The sequence below is a fragment of the Megalops cyprinoides genome, chromosome 11 (genome assembly GCF_013368585.1).
Source record: "Megalops cyprinoides isolate fMegCyp1 chromosome 11, fMegCyp1.pri, whole genome shotgun sequence".
Lineage (NCBI taxonomy): Eukaryota > Metazoa > Chordata > Actinopteri > Elopiformes > Megalopidae > Megalops > Megalops cyprinoides.
This window is the reverse complement of record NC_050593.1, coordinates 34,410,825-34,426,142: the sequence shown is the minus strand read 5'-3', so window position 1 is coordinate 34,426,142 and position 15,318 is coordinate 34,410,825. Positions and strand designations below refer to the sequence as shown.

Here is a 15,318-nt window from a genome sequence, read left to right as displayed (position 1 = left end):
CAGCCGCATATTTACTGGGGCAATTCTAGGTTGAGTACCTTGCCCAAGGGTACAACAGCAGGGGCATTGGTTGTGAGTCCTGCTCCTTACCGCTATGCCACAATGCTGTCCAAGCTGGGCTTTTGGTGTACTTCCATGCTTAATGTCAGTGTAGAGTAGGGTGTGTCTCTGATGTGTCATACACCAGCCTGAGGAGATGGAGATGGAGATGGTCTCCTCTGTTCTCCGCAGGCCTTTGCCTACCTCATCCCTGAGGAGCTGTTTAAGATGGAGCTGGAGGAGGGGGTGGAGAGGGTCCAGCAGACCATCCACGTGATAAAGAGCTTCAAGCGGACCTTCCACCAGCACAGGGAGAAGATCGGTCAGTACTACCGGGACGGGGAGGAGGTGCGGCCCTGGGACTTCCCCTCTGGCCTGGTCTTCCAGAGGACTGACTGCATCCTGGAGAGGCTGCTGATGATCGAAGTGAGGGGTGACTGTGTGACCGTGTAAATCTCAGGGACTTACGTAAGCAATTTCTGCTGTGGGAGAGCTCATCTGTGCTGGTCTGTGAGGTCATCAACATGGGACCGCTGGGTTTATGACTCAAATATGTGCAGGGGGGGTGTTTCCACAAAGTGGCAGGAAAAAAGCATCACTTCCTCTGATCAAAGCGGTTACAGAAATACAGTGTGTGTGTGTTGGACAATCAGGAAAAGCAGGGGCATTCGTTTCCACGATAATTCACACGTTTCACTGTGATTTATGATCAAGCTTATGATGGCCGGAGGGTTTGTTTTGGACAGTACTATTTCCCCAGTTGCCCTGGGTGAAACTCCTCGCCCTCTCTCTCCCTGTCTCCAGGAGCTGTTTGCGTCTGCCCTGGACTTCCTGAAGCTGGAGAAGATTGAGCTGGGAGGGTCCCGGGGGAAGATCCTGAGTGACATGGTGTACAGCATGAACGACGAGTTCCACGACAGCTGGAGGATCCTCAGAGAGAGCAAGTATGATCCACTGGATTACACCAAGAAGGTAAAGAGCACTCCTGCCACTGTTCCCCCCATATTAACAAAAAGATTGCTGTTAATGGAGCCAGATACCCCTACTCTTCTGCCCTGTGTGTTTCATATAGGGTGTGCAATAGATGCATAAATATATCTATATCTACATCTATATATCTATATCTATATCTATCTATCTATCTATCTATCTATCTATCTATCTACCTACCTATCTACCTATCTGTCTATCTCCATTTGTATCTATATTTATGTATAACTATATGTATTTATCTATACATAGATAGATATACATATAAATATAGATATACATATAGATGCAGATATATAGATATATGAATGCTTTGTTTGATTGTTTACTTGCTTTCAAAGCAACCAGAAAGCCTAGAGGTTTCTTTGTACTGACTCTCAGACACTGGGGTCTCCGTGTTCAGCAAATATCCTTTGTAAAAAACGATACGGTAAGCTAGTATAATGCAGATTGTTGTACAGTGTATGCGGGAGTTGGCGGGAAATGGCCTCTGTGAAAAGACATGGCAGGGTAGTAAATGGAAAGACATCTCGGCTATTTTCAATGGTTGCAATTTAGTCTGCGATTTAAGATAGAAAGGCGTAATTCTAAGTTTCCGTCTTTTCATCTGTTTGTGGTTTTGATGAGAGTCAAATGGCTTTTCTGTGATGGATTCCTCTTCAGCAGGTCTGCCCTATTTCTGTTGCGGAATAATTGCACACACAGAGCCCTACGCTCTCCCATTCCAATTTTTCTGCAAAATCCATAAATATGATAACTATAAAGAGGTGGAGGACCATCCAGTAACACATACTATAATAATGTAAAGGCATTCTCTTTCATATTTGTGATACAATTTTAAAACTCCGTAGGGATTATAGATCTATCAGATGGGAAGGTAATGAAAAGTGTTTGCTGAAATAATTCCTCTTCTTATGTGATCTTTTAGGTGCAAAATATTTCTAAAGGGGTAGCATTTCATTTCTCTCTGTATATGTGTCTTTTGACCGTCCCTTTTTCAGTTGCAGTGCAGCTGTCGCACAATTTATATGTAATTGACCAAAATGTCTACCATTCAGACTATTTGAAAACAAATCTCAGAAAGAGTCAACAACTTTATACCTTACACTTGTGGTACATATGATTAGAGTACTATTGTAGTCATCTACCACATGTATTTATCTCTGAGTAGGCTCCACAAACAGCTATTTGCAGGCAAATGCCATTTTGTACTGTACATGGTAACGCAGGGCTATGTTCATAGCCTCTTGAAAGCATACAGTTTGTATTACTTTGTGTGGGGTGTACAATCCATCACTCTAAGGTTGTGTATTAGCTGTGTTTTGCTTCCTCTTGTCCCCTGAGCTGTACCCTTGTTCTCGGGGTGGGCGAGAGCTGTTTTTCTGCATTCAGTGCACACTCCTGCCCTTAATCTATCCCAGGAGGAAAGACAATGGAGAAGATCATTTTCATCTGGCAAGGAAACAGCATGGATCAACTCAATAGCATGACATTCTCTCTCTATTGAATTTAGCCAATTTTGCTGTAGGTCAGTGATTTTTTTTTTTTGTGAAGGGGAACAATTTGGTGATCTCCCCCGGAGCAGCAGCAGCAGGTTTTTTATTTTTTAGGGGGGGGGGGTTGTTAGGATTTGAAGTGTGGATGTGTTGACATTGAGTCCCGGGCCGCTTGTTCAAGGTGAGCCGTTTCCCGGTGAGCGCCAAAGCCGCTATTATGCAAAACTTGTAAAGGACAGGATGTGCTTGCTTCTGAACAGGCTCTGTCTTTCTCTTTTTTTTGGTCATGTTTACTGTCATTATTTGTCATCTGCACTTATCCGAGTCGTCTGGGTGGATGTTAAATTGAAAGATGTGAAATGTGGAGGAAGGTGGGAAAAAAAAAACAGGCAGGGGCTGCAATTGTTTCATCCGTTTCCTCTCAGTGGAGAGAGGAGTGATATTCATGCTCTCTGATTAAGTGCTTTCTTGTTTTGGGGGAAATTACAGGTTTGCATTGCTGTTCTCTCGCAGGGGAGAGAGTTTAATATTTTTGTCTCTTTTTGAGAGAGAGATGTTAAGTGACAGTGTGCTGGTTGTTTTAAGCTCCCACTCAGAGACTGTACAAGGTTCAGTGAAGTGTTTTAGGTTTCTGATTTCTGAATGTTTTTTTATTCCTTGTTAGTGTCTGAATATTTTGAAAGGCTGCTATGTATTTCCATACAGATTTGCTAGTACCATTGCCAGTCCCAGTTTGGATACAACTTTTATTCTTTATTTTTACTATTTTCCACATTTTATAATAATTGTCAAGATATCAAAACTATGAAATAACATAAATGGAATTACACAGTGACCAAAAACATGTTAAAAATCAAATTTATCTTATATTTTAGATTCTTCAAAGTAGCCAAAAAATATTTTTTGAAAATACATTTTTTAAAGAAATTCATACATAGGCATCAACTTCACTATTTATACTTGTCTAAGACACAAATTTCAAGCATTCAAGCAAAATTGTTTGCATGAAAATGCCTTTGAATCCATGTTTCCCATGATCTTAATCAGGTGTGTCCAAACTTTTTCTGGTACTGTATATATGCCTTTAATATCATCCCTTAAAATTTAAATATGCTCTACTGACTCTTAGCTAAGATGCAGAGTTTACCATGCCTCTATGGCCTTATTTAGATTTCCAAAGCTGTAACTTGATGATTTCTTAAGTCTTGTGAAAACGGTTGGCCAGCAGAATGTTCCCTTCACCTCCTCTGCCTCTCCGTGGAGCTCATTATGCGCTGATTACATGCATTGCCAGACTTACAGGAGCTGGTCCTAAAAGCGATTTTCTGAAACATAAAAGCGAACAGGCAACAAAAGTCATCAGATCTTTTTTTTTTTTTCTTTCTGCAAAATGCACATTTAACGGTATCCACAGAGAGTCAAAAGCCAGCGTGGGGTCTCCGTGGAGACAGGCATTTTCTGTGGTTGAGGGAGAGGCGTTTTTTGCGCCCCTGAGCGCGGAGACGGGGATGGCTCTCTGTCTCTCGAGGGCCGCCGACGGCGGGTCTGCCGCTGATAATATGCATGCGGTCTGACAGCGGCCGAGCCGTGCGGCGGCGACAGCGATGTGCACCCCGTTTTCTTCACTTACTGATTGAAGGCTGTAATCTCCGCAGGACTTTCTCTCTGATTACACCCGTTTCGTGGGGCAAAACAAGGACTTTGATCAGCGGCTGGGCACCGTCCTTAACCTGGCCTTTCAGCATTCGAGGGGACTGGAGTCCGCCTTTAAGGTGAAGACAATTTTCTTCCCATTTGCGCTGTCATTACAGGCGTGGGGGAGATGGAGTGCAGCAAGTGGACGGTACTCAGACACGCGTCGGGCAGACGACACAAACATGCATTCGCGTGGCTGTCAAGGTCATTCTGTTCTCATCTACATAAGGCACACACATGTTCACACAAGCGCAGCAAATTTAAAAACACTTCATTAACACTGCAATTCCAGCGTTCACTGAAGAAATAGTAGGCCTATATAGCATATTGTAATATGCTATCCTAGTATACATAGCGTATTATAGTCCTATATTGTATATAACTGTGATATACTACGTATGCTTGTATAGTACATTACAATAGACTATGTACTACATTGCAGAATATAGGATAGTGTAATGTACTATATTAGTATATATAGTATATTATAGTCCTCTATTGTATAGAACTATATTAACAGTTGAATGGTAGAGCCTGCTGTTGTCAGTCTCATTACTCTTTTCTGTAGTGCTGTCAGTGTGGTGCTTGAGGTGCTTAATGTATTTGCTCTGGCAGCTCCTGCAGATATTCGGGACCCTGCTGGAGAGGCCCAGAATCAACGAGCTGTTCGCCCCGAACTACGCCACTCTGCTGCTCATGTTCGAGGAGGAGATGAACTGCTGTCAACATATCCTCGACCGGCAGAGGGAGAAGGTGAGATGAGCCAAATCGTATACACACATGCAACATATATACATATACAGCATGCACTTATTTCTCATATGCTCTAATATCTACACTTTTCACAGTGTCATATGTTACATAGCTGTGTGTCCATGTGTCCAAACACTCCAGAACAATTCAGGGGGAAATGATTACTCACCTCACAGAAGCTTCCTTTCCTGGACTGGAGTCTCTGTCTTTGCCAGGGGAATTATTAGACTCTGGGCAGATGCCACAGAAAAAGCAGATCTCTGCTTTTGCTGTGATAGGCTTATTTAAGAAGTTATGCTCATGTAACATACATGTGTAATTTTCATATTTATTTTGGATTTATATGTAAGGAATGTGTAAGCTGTTATGCTGTCCTGGTTGTTAAGGCGCCAGGGGCCTCTGCTCTCTGGCCTGTGTCAGCGTTAGCGGTGGCGGCAGCGGCTTCCCCCAGTGTCTCTCTCTGCCGTTTCAGATGCAGAACGGCCACGCCAGCCTGGGGAAGAACATGCCGCAGGTGGCGGGGAGCCTGAAGTGGTCGCAAGAACTGCGGGACAGAATCCTGAGCAGCCGCAGCAACCTCAGCCACCTGACGCACATGTAGGCCTGTCTCTCTGTGCTCGTAGCTACAGTCGCATTTCAGGCTCCAGGTTCCGCCCATCGGTAGTGGCGTGGTGTGGTGGCAGTGTGATGTAGTGGTAAGGAGCAGGGCTTGTAACGGAAAGGTTGCTGGTTTGATTCCATACTGGAGCACTGCTGCTGTACCCTTGAGAAAGGTACTTAACCCACAATTGCCTCAGTAAATATGTGCACACATATTTGCACAAATGGATAAAACTGTAAGCTGGTCTGGATGACAGCGTTTGCTAAATGACGCTAATGTTATGTAATATGGCGCTGCATTTGTACCCTTGAGCGAGGTGCTCAACCTGCATCGCTTGGTTAAATATTGGATGAAGGAGCAACATGTGACCTGTGTATGCTGTTTCAGATGAGTGGGTCTGCTAAGCAAATAATGAAGCATACCATAACATGGGTACAACAGCAGTGTTCGCAGGGGAAGTCAGAACCAATGGGCCCTTTGACGTGACAGTGAACTTAAAAACTTAAATATTGCTGCCAAGATGCTCCTGCTCATAGCTCAGACCACTATAACTATGTAACTGTGTGATATGAGCATTTTGTATGTGAAACAGTTGTGAGTTTCTCCAGCTCCTTATGAGGTGTGTGTATGTGTGTATGTATGTGTGTGTGTGTGTGCATGTGTGTGTATATGTGTGTGTGCATGTGTGCGTGTGTGTGTGTGTGTGTGTGTTCAGGCCCCTGGGCACCAGTGAAGCAGAGCAGGTTCTGAAGAAGTGTGAGAGGCTGCTGGAGGTGTTGGAGCAGCATGATGAAGAGGTCTATTCCTCCTGGACCGAAGGGCTGGAGGAGCTGTGCCACACCCACCTGCAGGAGCCCCTGCTGGCTCTCAACCAGGAGACCGGCCTGTTCCAGGTCAACTTCAACCCTGCTGTAAGTCACTGTGGGCCCAGGTCTACACACAGGCCTGTTCCAGGTCAACTTCAACCCTGCTGTAAGTCACTGTGGGCCCCGGTCTACACACAGGCCTGTTCCAGGTCAACTTCTACCCTGCTGTAAGTCACTGCGGGCCCAGGTCTGCAGACACACCAATTTCAACTGTGAATATGCTGAAAATCACTCACCTTTAGCCCAGAAATGAGGGTAGACATGTCAGCTAGGGGAGACTTATGACCTAACCTGACTGTTAAGCATGTGATTGCATATCTTGTCGGAACCGAGAAAGAATCTGATTGTTATAGGGATGCAAGCTGATCTGCACTCCCCACATCTATTATTCATTCCCCAGCTGACCTCAGTTCTGCGGGAGGTGAAATACCTGTCCATGCTGAAATACCACAACATTCCCAAGGCGGCGCTCAATCTGTACTCCAAAAAGGAGACTCTGTACATGGTGAGTCCTGCACTCTCTGCATCACGGGGAATTCACGAAACCCAGCCACTGAGCTCGGGTAGAAACAGTGCAGTATTCTCAGAAGCACTGCTTTCCCATATTCACACACCCAGCAGTCACAACCTCACTAATAATCTTGTTCCTCACAGCAGACTTCTTTTTTGAAATGAAAGCGATCTGTGTTGACAATGGGTCACTCCTCTGCGGAAGGTGCTGTTCATATTATGCTGCTCTCCCTGGAGAGCGGTAATGGGTTCAGGGCAATTGACCGCAGCGCCATGCTTTGCTGCACTTAGACTGAGTTAGAGCTGTCATCATTACTACTTCCCTGTCGTTCCCACGGCAACCTGAGCCCTCCCACTCTCCGCCGTGCAGGAAGGTAATGTAAAGAGATCACAGTATTATTCAGGGAGTATTTACTGTTTCGGCACACAGACTCACACATTCTCTTGAGGGCCCGCATCACTGCCAACCTGTACCCGCCCCCTTCCTCGGTGCAGCAGTGACATCACAAAACAGCAGGTCATGTGGAATTAAAGAATATGTGGCCAAGAGGGCCAATAAGGGCCAAGAGCTGAACCTTTTTGGGGGTTTTATCCAATGTTGCCTTCCAATGTTGATCCAACTGATTTTTTACCATCCATAAATCTATCCTCATTGAATGCCACTTTTTGTATCACAAATGCAAATCTCACAAGGGTGGAAACTAACGTACACGTGTCTAAGCATAGTGTTTACTTAAGTTCGCAGTACACCTCTTAAATGGGCAATCAATAAAAATGTAATAGAACAGTGGAGTTTCTTGCAGTCTCTCTTTCTGATATGCTCCATGAATTCTGGAATAAAGAATGTATTTTAAAGGGTCGTATGATTGTTTTAAAAGCCAAATCTGATGGTGCATTCTGGGGGGAACCCGCCTACTTTTCTTATCCCCTTATGAATTGCAAGAATTGATATTTTGATGTTGAGCAAACAGCTACTGCCAACTAGCATTTTTAAAATGGAATGAAATGTGAGAAAACCCTTTTGGATCCCAATCAAAAGAAGCATGGTCAAATTACATTATTACATTTTGGCATTTAGTAGATGCTCTAAACCAGAGCAACTTACATCAGTTACAGGTTCTTGCAATGTTATCCATTTATACAGCTGGATATTTACTGAGAAAATTGTGGGTTAGGTACCTTGCCCAAGGGTACTTCAGCAGTGCCCCCGTGGGGAATTGAACCAGCAACCTTTCGGTTATCAGTCCTTTTGTTTTCCCACAGTGGCTACAGGAGTCCTGTAGGGTGCATGCTGCCGTGTGCTGGCTCCCTTCACGGCCTGAGTGGTCCATGTGTGTTGTGTTTCCTCCGGTGCAGTACACCCAGACCCTGTCCCTGGTGACGCAGTGGTACAACCGGCTGCAGAGCACCATCCTGGAGGTGGAGCTGCGGCTGGTGGAGAGGGAGATGGAGGGCACCAGGCGGCAGCTGCAGCCCGCGCTGGAGGGCCTGGCCTGGAGCCAGGACGACCTGTGGGGCTACATCCAGCAGACCCGGGAGCTGGTGCAGGGCGTGGACAGCCGGGTGCAGAGGAGCAAGGCCAACGTGGAGGCCCTGCAGGAGCTGATGGGAGGGTTCAGTCACGCCCCCTTCATCACCAGGAAGAGCAGCCGGAGCAGCAACCTGCTGCTGATCGGAGACGTGGAGGAGAGCGTCCGCAGGAAGTACGCCCTCATCGCCTCAACTGGGGAGCAGATTCACCGGCTCGTGCAGGTAACCACGCCCCTCCCCCTCCCCCTCCCCCTTCCCCTCCCCCTCCTCCCAGACAGGGTCAAATCCTGTCTCTCTTGTTTTGCCATTGAAAAGTTAAAAGCCTTAAATGAGGGTTAGCATGTTGTGGTTGTGGTTTTCTGATGTCTGAAACACACCACTTCACCATCCTTACCATCCTCCACTGCATGAAAGAAGACGCACTTAGGAGCATTAGAACAGCATTCTTTCAAGGGCCTGAATACTTTTGCAAGACACCAAATATGGATTGAGGTATTTACTGAGACGTAGTCATCAGACACAGCTCTTTAAGCCTCTGTGTTGCTCTGTTTCCCAGGAGAACCAGGCTCTGCTGGGCGCTGACCCAGACTCTCCCGAGTGGAAGGCATATACTGAGTATGTGGACCGCATGGTCCTACAGGGCCTGGTCAGTGCCATCCGCTGCTCGCTGCTCTACTTCATCGAGAACACCGACCCCGCCCTGAGGATCGCGCCCCTGTTCGAGGTACAGATGGTCCTCAACGGCAGCGACATGACCTTCAAACCACCCTTAGACATCACCAGGAAGGACAACTTCTACGACATCATTGACAAGATGGTGGACCAGATCTTCAAAATGGCCTCTCACATTCCGAGAGTGGCCCAGCACAATCAAAAGGAGACGTACCAGGTGAGGGTTGTGCCAGACACATAAGACGTCAACAAGATAGGTGTGGCAGGGTAGCAGAGTGGTAAGGGGCAGGACTTGTAACCGAAAGGTCGTCGTTTTGATACCCTGCTGGGACACTGCTGTTGTACCCTTGGGAAAAGTATTTAACCCAGAACTGGCTCAGCAAATATCCAGCTGTATAAATGGATAACCTGTAAAAAAATGTAACCTATGTAAGATGCCCTGGATAAGAGCATCTGCTCAATGGCAATAATGTAATGTAAAGATGTGAAGCAAGCGCTTTACTACAGCCAACGAATAGAAATCTCGGCCTTTTCAATCTCTTTATGTCAGGTTGTGACTTCCTGCCTCTTGCATCTTTACCGGTAGTTTCTACACTCAAGTTAGCAGCTAAATAAAGAGGGGAGAGGAACTGAACGTGTTGCCAGGAACAGAATGGAAATTAGGGCCAGTGTTAGATAATGGGGCCTGTCTTAAGAGATGCGTTAATAACAGGCGAGGGCTCGGAAGGCATGTCACTCTGTGCCCAAGGTGACAGACTCTCTCCGCTCTTGATGAGCCGTTTGGGGAGGAAATTGTTCCCACCAAACAGCATCATTATCAAGAGGCAAGCTGCTGGCAGGCCTACCCGCTTCAGCCTGAACTGACAAAATCCAGCTGACCGGTGGGTATTCGTGCACTTCTGTTTTCTCCCTTCCCAGAAACAATGCAGGTAATTACTGCAAATGAGGAAAACTCAAAATAGCAGTTCACAAGAAACATTACCGAACTCCATGTGTCACATCATTACTCTAAATGCCTCTGCTCTCTCTCCCAAGATCAAAATATATGTCTTTCATTTACTTTTCATCTAGACAGCACAGAGGGGGTTTAAGCACATTGTTTCAAGGCCCAAACACCTTATAATCTGATGTCTAAATTGTTTCTGCCCCCTATTTGGTACAAATTCAGAAAGATATCATAGAGTCATATTAGGAACCAGCTTCTTTTCTGTCTTTTCTTTCTTCTTTTCTTATGTGCCTAGAGGCTTGCGTAATTAGACTTTGCCGTATGTCTCCATTACTGTGTAAATCAATAATAAGGGATATGTGCTTGAAATTGTCAGCCAAGCAGTCTAGTAATACTACAGTAGTTGGTTATTCCAGCACAGAGGAATATACTCCTTATTTGTTGTTACATACAGCTACATCAACAGGAGTATTTCTTAACAGGAGTGTCATGACTACAGAACAAAACTCTGTGGGTTCCATCAGGTTCTCTTGGGTGTGTAAGTGAGATTACATTACATTATTGGCATTTAGCAGATTCTCTTATCTAGAGCGACTTACATAGGTTACTATTTTTACATGTTGTCCATTTATACGGCTGGATATTTTACTGAGGCAATTCAGTAAATACATCATACATCAGTACAGTAGATACAGCATCAGTGCCTGAGCAGGGAGTCAAACTGGCAATCTTTCAGTTACAAGCCCTGCTCCTTACCATTGTGCCACGACTTTGACCTCCAACCCCAGCCGGACATCGATGACATGGCGGAGCTGGCGGAACTCTCCCAGACCATCCGGAGCCGGGCGCGTGGGGCCGTCGCTAAGGTGAAGGAGTTCCAGAGCAGCTTCGCCAGCTACCGCTACCTGTGGACGGACGACCGCGGCGAGTTCATGCGGCAGTTCCTGCTGTACGGCCACGTGCTGAGCGCCGAGGAGGCTGAGCTCTACGCCGACTATGAGCTGACCAAGAACCCGCCCAAACTGGAGAACTTCAAGGAGCAGGTGGCTGGGACTCGCATGTCTACTGAAAGGGGCCGTCCTGAGGGGGGCTAGTCAGCGGCCTTTCTAGATACCTTTAAAACCCGCTAGCGCTCAGAGCTGAGGAGGAAAGCTAAATTGGCTCAATCAGGACGATGATTAGCTGAATCAGGTGATTAAACGCTGGCCTCAAATGAAGGCCTGCAGACGCTGCAGCCCTCCAGCATTGGGTCTGAGTGGCACTCAGAGCGTTTCAAAGAAAATTATATGGGCCTTTTCTATATTGTGTTTATTCTTGGTAAACCTTTGAATAGCGGTTGATGAATCATTTTATCATAGATTTTTCCGGTTGACATTCTCGGGGTCAACTGCCATAGCACATTACAGCATGTCAATTTTATTTCATTCTCATTAGATCTGCCTCTTTGAGTCACTGTACCTCAAAGTCAGTAAATTCGAAGACAAGAAGATTTTCTGTGGCTGGTGCCAAGTGGACATCAAGCCTTTTAAAGTCTCGCTGATGAATGTGATCAAGAAGTGGAGCTGGATGTTCAAAGAGCACCTGCTCAATCATGTCAATAACAGGCAAGTGACAAACCCTTTCACTCTCAATAAAGGACCTCGAGGTTTGGGCCTTGTAACCACTACGAACATGGAGGAGTAATGTTTTTACAACAATTACTGACACACATGGAACGTATTGTATAATTTTAGAGAGAAAGTAGACTCAGTGTGAAATTTGGTATAAGCACAGAACTGTATGTAGTACGACCTGTGCAAAGTATTAGAATATGTAAGGTAACCCCCTTCATTCTGCAAGTTCTGAGAAGAGAGTTGTTGTTGCCATGACACCCTCACAGCAGCATGTCCCATGGTCTCCCTGTGTGAACAGTGTGCAAGAACTGGCCACCTTCATCCAGGAAACAGATAAGGGTCTGTCCAAAAAGGTGTCGGACGGAGATTACGCTGGTCTGGTGGACATCATGGGACACCTGATGGCCATTCGCGACAGGCAGATCACCACCGACCAGCACTTCAAACCCCTCAAGTCCACCGCTGACCTGCTGAAAACCTACGGCCAGCAGCTCCCTGAGCAGGTCTACACACAGCTGGAGGTAATGAATCAGCACAGCGCCCTGCAGGACAGAACAAATTCACACGCCTTCACACTGTACCTGGAGCCTGCTTCAGATCTGCCCAACTGCTGCTGGGACAAAGAGCAGAGACACTTGTTACTGCTGTTTTTCTGCTAGCCACCAGCTTTTTTATGATTATGAGCAGTGTTTATGATTATGATTCATGCTGGAATAACTACGCTAAGGGATTTATGTTTTATTTGGATAAGATAGCTGTAAGTTCCATTTTAGGTAGTTGCATATTATGAGTAACATATTTTCATAGTTACTGTTTTTATTCCAAACTTCTAAATGAATGACTCTGAGGCCATTGTAATGAGATGTTGTATTTAACAGCACAACCACGAAGGTGTCTTTTACAGATATTTTTCAAGTGCCAATCCATTTTCAGTTAAAAATGAAAACACTCCTCATTTTTAGAAAACACCAAAAGAAAGTTACGAAGTTACCTCATGTTGGCATTTCTCATATTGACGACTTGGCTTCAGTGAGTATTGCCTTTTCCTCATTTCTCCCGAACGGCCACAGGAGCTTCCCGAGAAATGGAAGAACCTGAAGAAGGTGGCGTTCACCGTCAAGCACGAGGTCGCCCCGCTGCAGTCCAACGAGGTGTCCGTTATCAGGAGGAAGTGTGTCCGCTTCGAGGTGAGGGGCGACTTTGCGCCCTCAACCACGGCCACCTCCCTCCTTTTGTCCTGGTAACAAGCTGCGGCCAGGCTCCAGCGAAGCGAGAAATTGTAAACTCTCCAGAAAGGCCCGGCGGAGAGATAACAATTCCATGCTTGTTGGGTAATGTGCCGGGGGGGGGGGGGGGGCTTTGGTGGGGGGGGGCTGGATCAGATAAGGTTAAGGCCTACCAAGACAGCGAGTGATGATGCCTCCTGCTTATATAGAGAACCGTGTTTAATCCGGTGCCTTCATATTCAATTGCAAATGCCGCTGTCTCCATGAATATGGATTTAGTCTCCTCAAACACCGCTCAATACAGATTTATTAAAGTCTCTGCTCTTTTCATGGCCACTGTGCTACGTAGCTGGTGGAGCAGGGTGATTTCATTTCAGTAACAGGATACTTGCTGTGCGCACAGAGCTATTGCGCCTCCACAGTCTAGTCGGTGCTGTCCTGAGCACACGCAACCACTGTGGCAGTTTGTTTGGCGTGTCTTGCTTTATTGCAAACACGCCGTGGAGATCTGTAGATTCTCCGGGGCATTTTAATGCAGTATGTAAGTTCAGCATGAATAGGGCTTGAATAGTGTTATGCTCACACTCACTGGTCTGGGAACCTGGTCTGACTCTGTTATATTTTATTGTGCTGGAAGTCGCTCTGGATAAAAAGCATCTGCTAAATGATTGTAATTGTATTTGTAATTGTAGCATGATTTCCAAATATCCATGACTAAATTTCTTTTTCCAAAGGCTCTTTTCTGATGATTCTATTCAGTGTACAATTGACTAAGAGTAGTTGATCTCTGAATAAGTATTTGCCTAAACTATCCAACACTGTCATTAAACAAGTTATTAAAGACAGTATTACCGGCATTTGATAGTAAATCTTATTAGGAGGAACTTCCATGTGATCCGGTTTCCAGCGTTGCGATCTGCGGTTTAATCCCCGCAAAGCTGCCTGAAGCTCGTTACGCCCAGTGTGCCTTTCTGGCAAAGCTGTCTCCATTAAAATAGTGCAAAGAGGACCGTCAGCTCTCTCTCCCTCTCCCTCTCTGAGCCCAAATCAAGCTGTCAGCTGCGGAACGTGTTTATGGAAATTACATGTTTGTTAACATGCTGGAAAAATGTGCTTTCAGATAAAGCAGCACGAGTTCAGAGAACAATTTCGCACGGAAATCATTTTTCGAATTGATGTGGATGATCCCTATAAGCTTATAGACAAGGTAAGCATTTTAATACTCACTGTGCTGAAATACATGTTGCAGGAATATCTTACAATAGGACAGAATAACCGTGTGCAAAAAACAACAAAACACAGATTGTTGTTTTGTAGCATCATGTAGGTTAATGACCCTATTGATGGCAATTTATTCATGAAAAACTATTTTTTTTTTTTATAAAATCACATGTTTATCAGCTCAGACAAACATTGACTCTTCACATTTTAAAATAGTTTAGGCACCCCAGGCAAATATAAAAGGCAGAAGGCGTACCCAGTAGACAGAGATGAAATATCCAGGATGTGTACAGAAAAAGGGAATAAGAAAAAGATAAGGAAGTAAAAGATAAAAAAAAACAATTAATTCCTCGTTCACATTCAGTGGTTAGAAATACATTCCTAATCAAGGTATTATTTGTTCCCAGCATTCATGTTCCTCTGTATGAATATCTTTTAAATCACAGGACATTTTTTCTAATGTCACCATATCCAGAAAGGATTTAAACCATATCAATGAAGAATATTATTATTTTGTGTATATAACTGTGTATGTTTGTTGTGTGCCTCATGTGTATGTAAATAGTGTGTGACCTATACTTCACTCTTACAGTGGTGAGGTGTATCTGGAGTGTCTGTAGACTGTGTGTGTGCGTGTATTGTGTGTAGATTAGTGTGTGTGCAGATCTGAGGGTCTTGAGTTCTGTGCGGTCAGACAAACAGGGCCGTGGTGCAACTGGAGACAGAGATGAGGAAACTTCAGGAAACGGCTGATCTATTCGAGGTCAGTTTCCCTGACTACAAGCAGCTCCGCCAGTGCCGGTCTGACATCATCCTGGTCAAGTCCGTCTGGGACATGGTCATATTCGTCAAGGTAACCATCAGCCTGTAACATGCAGTCTATATTTGCAAAAGTGTATTAGAATTAGAATTATATCATAATTTTTTTAGTAACTTTAATTTAACTAGTGATGTAAGCATATGTTTTAAATTTTCTGTCTTGAAAATGGTGGAAGTGCAATTTGGAAATTGAAATGCTAATTCTTTTTATGCACAAAAAAAAAAAAAAAAACATAGACCAGTATTGCAGACTGGACGAAAACCCCATGGAAAGAAATTAATGTGGAGCAAATGGATATGGAACTAAGAAGATTTGCAAAGGTACCTACCTGATTACATCA

At 45.0% G+C, this 15,318-nt stretch overlaps 1 protein-coding gene across 1 annotated transcript in view; it reads left to right on the top strand.

Moving 5' to 3' along the window:
* The window catches only part of dnah9l (dynein, axonemal, heavy polypeptide 9 like), a 61,428-nt gene that overhangs the window by 3,749 nt on the left and 42,361 nt on the right, over positions 1–15,318 (top strand). Inside the window, exons 7-22 of the mRNA XM_036540016.1 lie at positions 232–465; positions 844–1,011; positions 4,181–4,297; positions 4,836–4,973; positions 5,446–5,570; positions 6,290–6,485; positions 6,841–6,945; positions 8,307–8,702; positions 9,037–9,369; positions 10,887–11,141; positions 11,533–11,702; positions 12,010–12,232; positions 12,782–12,898; positions 14,058–14,144; positions 14,853–15,011; positions 15,215–15,298. Of these exons, the coding sequence (XP_036395909.1) occupies positions 232–465; positions 844–1,011; positions 4,181–4,297; positions 4,836–4,973; positions 5,446–5,570; positions 6,290–6,485; positions 6,841–6,945; positions 8,307–8,702; positions 9,037–9,369; positions 10,887–11,141; positions 11,533–11,702; positions 12,010–12,232; positions 12,782–12,898; positions 14,058–14,144; positions 14,853–15,011; positions 15,215–15,298 (2,907 nt within the window). The remainder of the gene's footprint in view (positions 1–231; positions 466–843; positions 1,012–4,180; positions 4,298–4,835; positions 4,974–5,445; positions 5,571–6,289; positions 6,486–6,840; positions 6,946–8,306; positions 8,703–9,036; positions 9,370–10,886; positions 11,142–11,532; positions 11,703–12,009; positions 12,233–12,781; positions 12,899–14,057; positions 14,145–14,852; positions 15,012–15,214; positions 15,299–15,318) is intronic.